The sequence below is a fragment of the Gallus gallus genome, chromosome 1 (assembly GCF_016699485.2).
Source record: "Gallus gallus isolate bGalGal1 chromosome 1, bGalGal1.mat.broiler.GRCg7b, whole genome shotgun sequence".
Lineage (NCBI taxonomy): Eukaryota > Metazoa > Chordata > Aves > Galliformes > Phasianidae > Gallus > Gallus gallus.
In genome coordinates this window covers 71980632-71994092 of record NC_052532.1, presented here as the reverse complement: position 1 = coordinate 71994092, position 13461 = coordinate 71980632, and the positions used below count along the sequence as shown (strand labels likewise).

Genomic DNA, 13461 nt, shown 5'->3' with positions numbered 1-13461 from the left:
GTTTAGGGGATTTCTACAGCAAATGACTACACAAAGTACGATTTCCATTTTTTGACTTCCTATAAGGATCTTTTACTTCCTGTTTTAGGTGTTTCCTTCAGCTGGCCTTTGTATGCAGACCACTCTTTGTCCTCTTCAGCCCATTCAGAACTTAAGTGTAGGTGAGTAATTGCTTTTGACATGAGACAGTAATGAATTACAGACTGCAATAAAAGCATTCCAGAATTTTTGGTTGATCTGACTTAGGTGCCATATGGGAGAATGGTCTTATAAAATCCATTGAAAGTTTTCCTGGTTGTCTAGTGTCCCAGGTGATAGGAAACAAAATGCTACATATTATAGCACTTCTTTGAAGTGAATTAGCTAAGCATTTCTTCTAGGTGTCAGAGAACTAAATGCTGTCAATCTACAGTGGAAAAAGTATTTTGAAATAGAGCTTTGTTCTTGTATGGGTGGAGAAGAGTCCCCACATACAGTGTTTGAGCTGTTGAACAGAGTGATGTAACGTATCAACAGCAAGTTCTGACACTTCTCATGAGTGCATATTCTGTCAGTCAGGTTTCCCTGCTATGACATGAAATAAATGTTTATTATTCCACAATGAATGTCAGACTGGTTGGCTTCTTGGTAAGTGCGAATGATGATAATCTGGCTCATTGTTTTGAGTTGGTGATGATGTACGAATAATTTGTGCAACAGCATTGCACGTATTTGTGGAATATGTTGAGTAGGACACCAAAATGTGGTGTCTTTTTTCTTTCTTCCTTCTGTTTTTTTTCTTTTCAGAAGAACAGATTATCTTATTTCTATCACTATTATTTGTATAAAAAGCAGTAGGTCACTGGTTTCTACATGGAAATTCAATTTATCTTGCTTAGACTAGCTCTCTGAGAGTGCTGTCACTGAAAATGTCAAGGAGCAAGAGGTGTAGAAACAACTTAAAAATCTAAACTGGAGGTGTATGTACGTACTTTACTCTTGGGAAACTGATTTCCTTTCTGTCTCCATTTCTTGATGTGTCTCAGTTCTCTGAGGTGAGCACAATTAAATTGAGTGACTTTTCTTTAGAACTAGTAATCAAAACAGACTCAGTTAAGTAGGATGAAAGACAATAGACCACTGAACAGAAAATTCTTTGTCTGTTTTTTCCAGTGGATTATACTTGCCTTATTCACGAGAGTACAGTGTGTATTCTAAAATGCACGTGGCTACTGTTTCTGCAAGAAAATTATTACCGTCACATTTTGGTTGTGTATACAGATCTGAATAACAGATCCCTGGGAACAAAGACGGGAGGGAGAAACCATCCTGATCATACAAAGAAACAAAGAAAAGCAGGGTGATATTCTCAAAACTGCTTCTCTTTTTTGAACATGGTACTTCAGTTGCATTTTCTGAGCAGATAAAAAAAAAAGTGTATGTTTCCATTTGAGAGGCATCCTCAGTACACTCTGGCATTGTACCAAAGTAGAGTGTGCTGGGGAAGGAAGGCAACTGTCACTGTTGTACCACTCCCAGCTGATCTGAGAAAATGATCTACGTAGAAGGTGGTGACATTTGCTTAAGTCAGCTGAATGGCTGAAAGGCATCCTCAGTCTCCTCAGCCAATGAACATGAGCCCTTACATCTTTATTAATAGGCTCATCTTTTAAATTACAAGCGTTTGCAATCTCTTTCCTGTGTGGTCTGTATAATGACAGGCAAGACATGGGTTTCTTGTAATCTGTTACATTTTTTTCCCAAACATCGCGCTTTATTCCAAAGACCAACAACTGTGCAGTATATTAGCATGTTTGGTGAATTCAGGGGAAGTATTTCCATGCCTTACTTTTACTAGAAATCTTATTTCCCTTGTGCTCTATAAACACTTTCTGTTTCTCACTACAGATATTCATCTATAGTGAGATCAAGGATGATCTCTCCCTGTCCTTGTTGGTCACTCAGTCTTTAATAGCTTAAGTGACAAACATCTTTTCTTTTATTTCCGTCTTTCTGAGGCACTGCTGAGATGTTGGAAGAAAAATGTCTTGTGAGTGGGAATTAACCCCTGTGACCCCTAGACTGGGAACTCCTCTCTGATGCAGGAGGTTGTGTGAGCCTATTTACTCAGTATCACATGCAGGGAATGGTGTTGTTTGCAGGGGTGCCAGCCATTGAATCACTGGCACCTCTCTACTTAGTGAAACTGAAGCCCAGTATTCCTTTGGGAGCAGCTGATGTGCCCACAGTGGCATGCATACTGCAGTTTAGAAACTCGTACCTCTGTGTCCTGGTTCAGCTTTTGATTTTCTTTTTGTGTTGGTGTCCATTTTGAGAAATACAAAAGTGAATCTGATTATAGGAAAGAATATTGTAGAGATATCTGTAAAGATATTGGGCAAGGATGGAGCCATCTCTTGCTTTAGAGTGAGTTAAAGGTTTAATATTCTTATTTAAAAGAGGTAAGAAACAGTGGTGCATGCCTCAGTCCATCTGAATGAGGAAGAAGCTATGCAGTATCACTGATGTGTATATCGGTGACTTCATTCAGTATTCTCATAGCTGGGCTACGTTTCGCTTTTTCTTAAAGCTGATTTCAGTGTAGGACATCCTGTGACTAAGACAGTTTCCTAGTTTGAAGATCAGCCACATAATGGCCAGGACATTATATTGCATAATCTTATGAAACCGTGGTGTCAATACATACCATTGCAATCTAAATCACAAGTAGATCACAGAAAGAAAACAGTAATGAAATTGAGTTTGGCCTTTTTACAAACAATGATTGAAATGAAACAGATATTTCAACACCTCTTAACAGCTGGATGATAAAAGCACTGGCCAGGAAAGGGAGGAGATCTCTAGTGTTTACCTAAAACAGGAGACTGCCAGTTTCTCTTGTTTAGATAGGTCCCAAGGAGGAGTCCAAAAGTCTGATAGTCCCAGAAATTGAGAGAGCAAAAACCTATAACTGAAATACTGTTTTGACAGGATCAGCTCCATTGGGTAGGAGAGTAACGTTTTTATCAACCACAGTAATTTGAGGTGACATTAGTGTTAAGTTTATTACTTTCAAGCCATGGGAAGAGAAGCTTTCCACTGTGTTAATACATTACTAAATATTGAAGTAATAGTGTTATTCAAGAGGACTTTTAACTGGTAGCGCACTTTCATTAAGAAGCATGTTCTTTTACCTAGTAGCCACATTTATGATAAAGTAATAGAACGGTGTAGGTCAGCATGGACCTTAACAGTCATCTAGTTCCAATCCTCCTGCCATGGGCAGGATTGCCACCCACTAGATCAGGTTGCCCAGGGCCCTATCCAACCTGGCCTTGAACAACTCCAGAGATGAGGCATCCACAGCTTCTCTGGACAGCCTGTTCCAGGGTCTCCTCACCCTGCTGAGTAAAATCTCTTCCTAACATCTAATCTAATTCTCCCCTCTTTTACTTTAAAGCCATTCCCCCTTGTCGTATTACTATCAGACTGTGTAAAAATTTGGTCTCCCTCCTGTTTATAAGCTCCCTTTAAGTACTGGAAGGACACAGTGAGATCTCCCTGGAACCTTCTCCAGGCTGAACAAGCCCAGCTCCCTCAACTTTTCTTTGTAGGAGAGGTGCTCCAGTCCTATGATAATCTTTGTCACCCTACTTTGGACATGCTCCAGCAGCTCTACATAATTCTAGTTCTGGGAGCCCCAGGCTTGGGTGCAGTACTGCAGGTGGGGCCTTATGAGGGCAGAGCAGAGGCGTACAGTCACCTTCCTTGCCCTTCTGGCCACCCCTCTTCTGATGCAGCCCAGGATGCAGTTTGCCTTCCAAGCTCAGAATGTACACTGCTGGCTCGCATCAAAGTTTTCATCCATCAGAATACACAAGTCCTTCTTGGCAGGGCTGTTCTTAATGAGTTCTTCTACCAGTGTGTATACTTACATGAGATTGCCCTAACTCAAGTGCTTGCCCTTGGCCTTGTTGAACCCCATTAGGTTCACATGGGCCCACTTTTCCAGCCTGTCCATGTCCCTCTGGATAGCTTCCTTTCCTTCTGTTGTATCAATTGCACCACTCAGCTTAGTGTCATCAGCAAATCTGAGGGTGCACTCAATCACTGTCTGTGATAGAGATGTTGAAGAGCACCCATCTCAGGGCACACCCCTGGGGCACCGCTCATCTCTGGCCTCCATCTGGACTTAAGTTCTTTTAAGAGATTTCTGAAACAAACTGAAATTATCATCTGAGAGGGAAGGGTGTGACAGCAAGCAAAAAGCGCTTAGGAGATAAAGAATATACCTGAGATGAAAGTTGCAAATTACAGATTACATATTTCTAATAGCCTCCGTTTTGATATTCTGTAGTTTCTAGAGCCTCAGCTACTTTATTTTCCTTTTGTTACTTTAAGTCAGCATTTTACCCATCAAAACAAACTGTCTAGTTCATGAACAAACTGTCTAGCTCACAGAAGAGCTACAGCCAATTCCCACTATAGCCAGTGGAAAAGTTTTCATCAGTTTCAATGGGTTCAGTATCTGGCAGCTTCTGACTCAATAAACATCTCCCCCAGGAGGAAAAAAAAAAGAAGAGGGAGATTCACAACTCATGACAGGACATGTTGAGAGAAACAAAAAAATGCAGAATGTTTTTTCTTTTTTTCCTTAAAATAAAAATACGACTGTGGAGCTTCATTTCTCCCCCTCAGCCCCTCTGCATAATAGTGCAGTCTTTTGATACCTTTCAGCTTACCTACAAAGAGCCCAAGGCTAGTAAATAATGGCTGCTCTTTGAGGAGGAGCACGATTTCCAATCAAGTTGTAAAGATAGGGGATTTTAGTAGACTTGAGCGCCACCACCTCAGCTGAAAAAGCCAGCATACCTGGCTGTCTCCTTTTGCTGGAGCTGAGGTAGCTCAATGTGGGGCTTGTGCTCTGGAGCTGCAGTTTGTAGGTTTATATAGATGGCCATATGTAAATGTGCACAATTACACTGAGAAACCAAGTGCTGCTGAACTGGGAGGAAAGCCAGGTGACTTCTGCTTTCTATAGGTTCTATAGTTTCAGCACAAAATGCACTGAACTGGAAGGTAAGCCACTGTGGTGGCTGTTCCTCAGGTGTATTCCTACAGAGACGTATTCCGTCGAAGTATATCTTGGGAGATTGTACAGCTGAAGTCAGTACTACTATTAGATGATGAAACGTCTCAGGTAGTCTATTTACTGCTGTACTGCTGATGCCATTTAGGTTGAAGTGGTCAGGATCTAATTTCACAAAACTACAGTTTGCTTCAGTTATTATTAGCATGTGTGGAAAAATGCACTTCACTTAATGATCCCACGGGCTCCAGAAGGGCCAGAGACAGTCCTCAGTACCATACCTTGTTTAAAAGGCCTCTGTTTCAAGTTTGGTGATTAATTCAAATAAAGTACATGTATCCTGACGTAGTGTCTTATTTTTCTGGTTTCTCTTCAACCATGTTCTCAGAAGGGAAACGTGGATGTAAGCTTATTGTCCTTTCCTTTGTACAGTTTCAGTTCTCAGATTTGCAATACTGGTTTGCAAAATGCTTTCCAAGGCATTACATTTTAAAAATGTATTGTAAGTTTTTACAACTTCTTACTTAAATGGTCAAGTGCTGAAATGCATCTAATTCATTCTACTATTGAAAGGAATAACAGATTTAGGGTAGTGCCTCTTAATTACATTCTAACAAGTCCTGTGAAGAGGGAGAGCTAGTGGCAACAGAAGTCTGCAATTAAGCAGGGTATGTTGTCTGAAATACAGTATAATTGTGCAGGCAAGATTGTTGGAATAGGTTCAAACACTGGTTGCAAATTCTCATTCTCAGATGTTTGGAATATTCAGCGGAGGGGAACTTTTCAGGAGTGTATTTATTATGTGGTACAGACTGCTGTGCAGTTAGCCTCAACGGTGAACATTTTGTTCTGCATGCTTCATAGCCTCATCTGGTTTGTGTTTTTTTATCTTCCCCTTCTTGCAGGCTCTCAGTCCAGTGTAAAGATGATGGTTGGGAGCAAAGGTAAAGAATGATGTAATGCAGCAGCAGCCAGAAAGCATCTTTTGTGTGAATTGTGCAATGGCTACTCCAGTCATCTCCTGATGAATCAGATGTGAAGGGTTGCTCTGTGGAATGAGCCCTTTGTAACGGCACGTCAACTGGAAGCAGGAGGAGACGTTCAGCTGAAGAGCTCTTTCTGAAAATGGGTTTAACTTTTCTTTTGCCAGTCACTACCAGCATGACCTCATACACTTCTAGTACAATGCTGTGGCTAAGCCTTTGAGTACACAGCCATTACATCATCGCAGCAAATTAGAGAGAGAGGTGGTGAAAGAGGCCTCATTGTTGTCATGGCCGATGAGATGATCAGCACTCAACTCATTGTCGCGGAGAAGTTGGTGGCTTTGCTGGAGAGTGGTACTGAAAAATTGCTGCTGATTGACAGCCGCCCCTTTGTGGAATACAATACGTCCCACATCTTGGATGCCATCAATATCAACTGCTCGAAGCTTATGAAACGGAGGCTGCAGCAGGACAAAGTTTTGATTACAGAGCTCATTCAGCATTCAGCAAAACACAAGGTAGGGGGCATTTTCCTGTTATTCTTTCTGTTTGCTTAAAAATGTGCCCAGAGAGCAACTTATTTCACCTTAGGCATTTTAGTTTGAAAAAGAAAAAATATGGGGGAGGTTTAGTTTTGCAAAGACTCTACTGGATTTGACACACTGTCAGTTAACACTAAGTTTATCTTTGGTATACTTAGTAGCAGTGCTCTCCTCTAAATGACAGATTAACGTGTAGGGATCTTAAGATTAATGAGAAAAAATGTTTTCAGGGTTCTTGTAAATTGTGTAGATCACAGTCCTTTAAATGTATGCAATGAATGCAGTAAGCATTCACATTCTAAACCTTGAAGGATTCTTTGGGGCCCGTGGCGGTGAGGATTGCTAGCAAGAGGTCATACAGTTCAGAAAGAAACTGTAGCTCTGTCAATCCTGGCTCTTGCTTCCTGTTTAAAGTGCTCTCAATGTGAATAGTTTGATGGGCTTTCAAATAGTTATGAGCAAAAAGAAAATAACTAAGCTGCTTAAACATAATAACTATCTAGTGGGTTTTTTTAATATCTTTAATCCATTGGTACTTGTTTCAAATATTTTGGATGACAGAAATAATCTGAGTACTAGGTTCTTGCTTTCACATATTAAAAGTTGAAGCCTTTTTCTTACTTTCTTAAGCGTGTTTTATACATATACTCTTATTGATGGCTGAAATGTGCATGGCTTTAGGCAGTTTAAGATCTCTTGTATTTATAAATGAAAAATACTGAAGTAGAAAATGAGATTGGATCTTCTTTAAAAAAAAAAAAACAAACTCGTTGTTTGAAAAAAATAAACCTAGCTGAAGGTAAAGCATTTACAGGTGACATAAGGTTATCTAATGGTTGAAATTTGCAGCGTATGCTTCAACTTAGAGCAAATAATCAGTAAGAAAACTCTCAAAAGAAGTACACTTGATCAGGAATAAAAAATAACTAGCTAATAATACAGATTGTTGTGCATACAGCCATGTATGAAACCTATGTATCTGAAGTGCTGCATTGCACACATATAGGAACCCTGAGCCTGACCTCATGCAGATGATGATGTGGTGCTTTTTTTAATCATCCTCCTCCCTATCTTACCATCAATTACTTATTTTTCAGATTGAAATTGATTGCAAGCAGGAAGTGGTAGTATATGACCAAAGCTCTAAAGATGTGACCTCTCTCTCACCTGACTGCTTTCTTACTGTGCTCCTGGGCAAACTGGAGAAGAATTTCATCTCTGTATGTCTGCTTTCAGGTATGATTACCACGAGAAAAGAAGCTCTTGAATAAGGAGGGAAAAAGAAAAAAAAAGAAAGCTATTGTTATAGCTGATATGTACATAATTCTGTGGACTATCCACAGCTTAATTTCCATGGTGGAAAAAAAAAATCAGTTCTAATCAATGAGAATTATGCCCTAAAGCAGAGGAGAGCATCCTAGAACATTCCTTTCTTCTTCTCCTGTACCACTGTAGGTTAGTGGCATGAAACACTAGTTTGGTTATCCCCTGCTGGATCCCATGAAGAAGATGGTCAGAGTGTCTCCATCCTCACACAGTGGCTTCCGTAGAAAGGGATGGTACCAGAAAAGGAGCGTGTTGCAGCTCCCCAGTGCATAGTCTAGGCAAGCACCAGTTGTGTATCTCATAATGATACTATAGTAATTCTCTTTCTTATACCTAGTGGATGGTAATTATCTGTTCAAACTGAAAATACATCTTAAGCCACATACAAGTGTCCTTTAGCTACCAGAGGTGAGTTTAGCCATGTGCAGCTGGTAGAGGTTTGTTTGGGTGTTGGAGGGAAGAGGTCTAATATGTTAAAGGCCTCCTTATTTTTATTGGAACATTTCAAATACGTGTCTCTTAACAAAGATTGGATCTGAGTTTCCTTTTTGGTTAAATAGATAGTGAAGGGGATGTTTATAAATGCAGAAACAGCAGATCGCTAAAGCTCTAAAGAGCTGATGATAGAGGAGAAGAAAAAAAGAAAAATGTAAAGAAAGTGTTTACTACTGTTTTATTACAGCTGAATGCTTGTTCCAGGAAATAAAACCAGTGAAGATGAATCTGTAGTAAAGTAACTAACATAACACAACAGGGGGGAAGTGACAGTAGTTTTTCTTCTCTTATAGTGATTTTGTTCTGGTTTTAATCCTTGGGTAATAAAGTAGCTTTCAGTATCATTTTATTTTATTTTTTAATATCAATTAAAAAAACTAACAACTTAAACAAAAGGGAGCTTTTCGTGTATGGGGTGAAGGAGGAAGTGCTGGATTCTAGGTTGTACAGTGGTCCTTGGAGTTTCTTCGTATGTGGATAGAAAACTAAATAAAACGTGTTGTTTCAGTGACCTGATGACCAATGCTCATAAACATTTATTGCTTATAATGAGAGTAGGGGTCAGTGCACTGTGTAAAAAGAAAAAAACTTGTGTACTTCAGTTTTCCCTAAGCCACTTGATTAGGTTTATTTAAAACAGTGACCATAAATAAATGTTATGTAGTAGGAAAATATTTTTTGTTGTTGAATAAGTAGCAATTAATAAATTTCTGAAATTCCTTCATCTGTTCTTCCTGCCTTCTCCCCCCATTACTGGGCATGCAGTAAGTTATTTTTTTTATTATTATTTATTTAGGTTTTGCATAAAGGTATGTTCAGCCCTGAAGGTAGTTTTCCATTGAAGTAATTGATGTAAAGACCTCAGAGGAACCCCTACCAATTAGTTTAAACCTTTGATCTAACCTCATAAAAATACTTATTATCTGGTGAGGAACGTTCTCAGGAATTCCATATTTGTTTTGATTCTTAATTTTTAACTGTACACAAAATATTGAAGTGTGGATGCTGAAGGCTTAACCTACTCCCATCACTGCATATACTCTGCTGGGTTAAATAAGTCCTAAACGTGGAGATGTGACAATCTTAACAATATTTAAGAACTGGATTTAGTTTCATGGAGTCCTGTTTCTAGTTACAGTGTTTTTGTGATGTTTCTGCTTGCTCTGCAGAAACAGCTCAGAAGGATTACTGACTCTCTTTTGATGAATTAGCATTATTAAGGCGGGAAGCAGCAAAAGTCTTGCCTAAATCCTGTTCCACTCTGCCAGTGGAAAACATTCACATTCTCATTTCCTAAAACACTTGCTCTGCCCTTCTCTTAACCTGGTTTGTTCCTACTTGTGCAAGTACAAATATCTTAATGACAGATACCTTTCAAATGTTGCCTGTGATGAGAGTGGAGATATTTAAGGGTGTGTATGTGTGTGTGTTGAAAACTTACTCTAAATAGGATTTCTGACCTTCTTAACCTCCCCCCTCCCCCCAAACAAACAAATAAACAACAACAACAAAAAAAAAACCAACAACAAAGCAGAAATTCTTAACTTTCTATATTTCTAACCTAAGATTGAATATTATGATATCCTAATAGAAAAACACTCTGGCTCTGAACTAAAACTTAAAGTGAGGATTAATGTACTCAGGTGGATGTGGAGCAATGGTAAATGTCTAGGAGGACCTAGATAACTATTGCAGGTATATTAGTATCACTGAAAGGGTTTCACTGAGCTATGTAAAAATTTACTGCTTTAAGAACAGCGTATTTTGCCAGCAAACCATGAAAAACATATTCTCTTTCTTTTGTCAGTCATTAATTTGCCACTTAAACGTGCTGTACCCCAGTATTCAGTACCGCTGAGAACTGCGCCTACAAAAAATGTACATAAATAAGGCACCAGACTATTACGCGTGTGTGAGAAGGGGAGGTAAATAGACTTAGAAGCCTTTTGTGAGCTCCTAGATCTATTTGTTCTCTGGAGCCTGAAGGATGTGATATAGATATGTATGTGATTGCATTTCACTGGATTCATGCCTTATTAAATAGTATAGACCTGATCTGCAGATGCAGTCAGGACTCTGTATACCTAAATACTGTCTGTAGAAAGCTTTATTTGTGATCAGAGATGAAGCTTCCATGCTTCAGTGGATGAATCGAAGACTTCTGGGAAAGGACAGCTGGTCTCACACCCAAGTCAGATGGGAGTTGTCTTGAAAAGGAGTCCATGGACTTCTGCGGACTTTACTGCTTACTACACAAGTTATTTTTGTAGTTGAAAAAAATCAATAGCAAAGAATAGCCGGTTTTCTAGGGGAGCAGTGTGAAGGCCATATGTGACTCACAGATTGCTGTCAGGGAGCTGTACACCGCCATTCCAAAACCTCTGTTGGATGTGAGTGCCATCGCTCCATAAAAGAGTTGCATTGACTAGCAATAGAAATTCAAGAGGTGTGTCGTCTACTGATCTATGTTACAGTTCTGCTTTTGAAAACTGTGAGCAATTAAATGATTGAATGGATTTTGCTTTCGCAAGACCTCTCTGATAAGCTTTTACGGAGCACAAAGCTGCTGTGATAAGCAGAAATGCATTAATTATTAATTTTGTATTCAGCAATGAATGCTGGTGACATACAGTGGTCAATGAATGGAGTTATAAATGCATGAGTATGAAAAGAAAAAGCAAATAGAATGAGTTCAGTGAGACTGGGCAAAGGTCCTGGAAACAAAATAGCAAGAGATTAGCCAGGGACTGTTGCAAGCAGTGTTTTAGTTGAAACCCCAAATCACTGTTTCCCCATGACCTGTCCCTCTCTAACAGTGTGTCTACAAAGTGGTAGACTTGCATGGAAGACGCAGAGAAGGAAACAAGTCAAAGAGCTTTTCTACAGTTCTGTTTATGCTGGCATTTTTCTTAAAAATATTTGAAATCATAAGTTGATGTGAAGAAGTCCTAATGAAGTAATGTCAGTATCTCCGGGGTATGTTTACCATAGTATTTTCTCTACTTACCTAAAACAATGCTAAATGGAAAAGAAAGCACAGTGCTCTCTCCCTGCTTTCTCACTAGAAAAACTATGTCTTGTGGCAGAGGAGGAGGAAGTGTTAAGGATATTCTTTTATAGGTAGGGTTAGATGACATTGCATCTCATGAAACAAGCAGGGTTGAAAAGCTGAGCTTTTCTCCCTATTTTTGCTACCTCACGCGCCAGGTAGGAGGGTACCTTGTGTGAACTAAAAGGTGCTGTGAGTTAGTTGCAGTTTCTGCAACTGGTACATTTCTAACAGCCTAGCATTTATTAACATTTGGAATTTATAATAATCTTTGGTTGTGGCTCAAGTTGTGAGCAAGTCTTTGGAGCGTTCCTCAAAGAGAAGAGCACATCCCCAAATGGTGGTCTTTAACATATTCAAGTTATCTGCACGTTGGAATAATAATAGGGAGCACAAGCAGTTAAATATCCTGCTGACCTTCGGAGGAAGAAGGTATGTCAGGTTTCCTTGTACTCTGTTGATGCCATTAGAAGCAAGTCTAATGAAAAAGGCAGAAATCTTGCAGAGCTGATGCAGTATTCCTTCTATAAATATAGAAGAATTAGTACACTTGGCTACAGCTGCTTCTCTGCTAATATTCTCCCAACCCTTGTGTACTTAAAATGAAGCTTTGAGTGTTCACTTAGTGCCATGATTGTTTTAAGCACTTGAAAAATGGGAGTAGGGCTTATTACTTGCATATGTGTATTCTTTTGCTATCTTATGAGAGAGTGAAGTTTGACTAGCATGAAGCTCTCATAACATTTCTCAAACCCAAGAATAACTTGTTAACTTGGCTTTTGTTTGGGATACCTCTGGATGTTTGTGATACTTAATTGACTGCAATCATGACTGGGATTTTTTTTTTTTTAATGCAGAAGGGTTGACTGTGAGCGTCCAGTCTGTTCCCCGTGCTTGCTGTTAGTGAGACTCTCCTGCTGCTACATGCTACCTGGGTGGGAGGATGGAACTGACTCTGTTCTCGTACCCCAGCCTTGTTTGCTTAACCTGCCTATTAACCTTCTCTTACCAAAGGCAGAAACCCTTGGGGCAAAGAACTCCCTTCACTACTGTGCTTGTAAAATACTTAGCACAACAGAGCCACTTTCTAAGCACTGCCATAATAATAATAAGCTTTCTGAAGGTGAACCTTGAGTCTACAAAGTGCAGGCGACTGATGAGAGGGAACTGGAAGGGAGGCGTGGAGGAGGAGTACTGTCCATTGGGGTTGCTGCGCTGCTGGTAGGGCTCTGCAGCCCCAGCTTATGTAATGGAAAATGGCAAACAGCCCTGCCAGCTGAGCAGGAATGCAGGAATTGCGATGGTCTGCAGAGCTCTGCAGCTCATCTAAACAGCGTGGAAACATTGGAGATTCCTAAAACTCTGAGTCAGAGAGCTTACATCTTCTACTCATTATGGCAGGGGAAAAATCTGTAGTGCGGCTTTTAGGTAAATATTTTAATGTGCAGTGGGAACATGACTGTGAATGTGTTAAGTTATGACGTTCATCAGATCACAGGCTCTTATACATTAGTGTTTTGTACATTTTCTATTTTTGCTACAGTTCTGTTTAGATTTGATTTTTGCATCGTTTTCAGTAACATTATACGTGTTACGTTCCTGGCACTCATGAGCATGGACTGAATCAACTTCCAAATTGCTATGGGGGTAGGAGTCCGGGAGAAGGCAGCTGAACATGACTGTACTCCATTGCATACCTTTGTATACAGAAGTTTTGATAGGCTTACTTAAAATTGATCTAAATATTATGTTGCAGAGGTAGTTGCAAATTTTGTGATATTTATTTATTAGTATATCACTGTATAAAACTTATGATTACTGCCTGTAATGAAGAAGTAGATTCTGGATTAAAATAAGGTAGTGGAAACTTGTCAAATAAGGCTTTAAAATCTTTTTTGCAACTCTCTCCTAGTTCATGCATGTTATCTTTGGTTTTTGACTCATCACTTGGGTTTTAGACCTTTTCCACTGCCTGCTACTTTACTACTTCAAAAT

The 13461-nt window shown here is 39.5% G+C and overlaps 1 protein-coding gene across 13 annotated transcripts in view; it reads left to right on the top strand.

Annotated features, from left to right (window-relative positions):
- The window catches only part of DUSP16 (dual specificity phosphatase 16), a 71707-nt gene that overhangs the window by 30224 nt on the left and 28022 nt on the right, over window positions 1-13461 (top strand). For 10 of the 13 annotated variants that reach the window (XM_428887.8, XM_040647427.2, XM_040647413.2 and 7 more), the window contains 3 exons: window positions 89-161; window positions 5974-6572; window positions 7694-7832. In XM_428887.8, the coding sequence (XP_428887.4) occupies window positions 6342-6572; window positions 7694-7832 (370 nt within the window). In that variant the 5' untranslated portion in view covers window positions 89-161; window positions 5974-6341. The remainder of the gene's footprint in view (window positions 1-88; window positions 162-5973; window positions 6573-7693; window positions 7833-13461) is intronic. The other 3 variants (XM_015290877.4, XM_046915714.1, XM_046915707.1) reach the window with 1 other exon arrangement.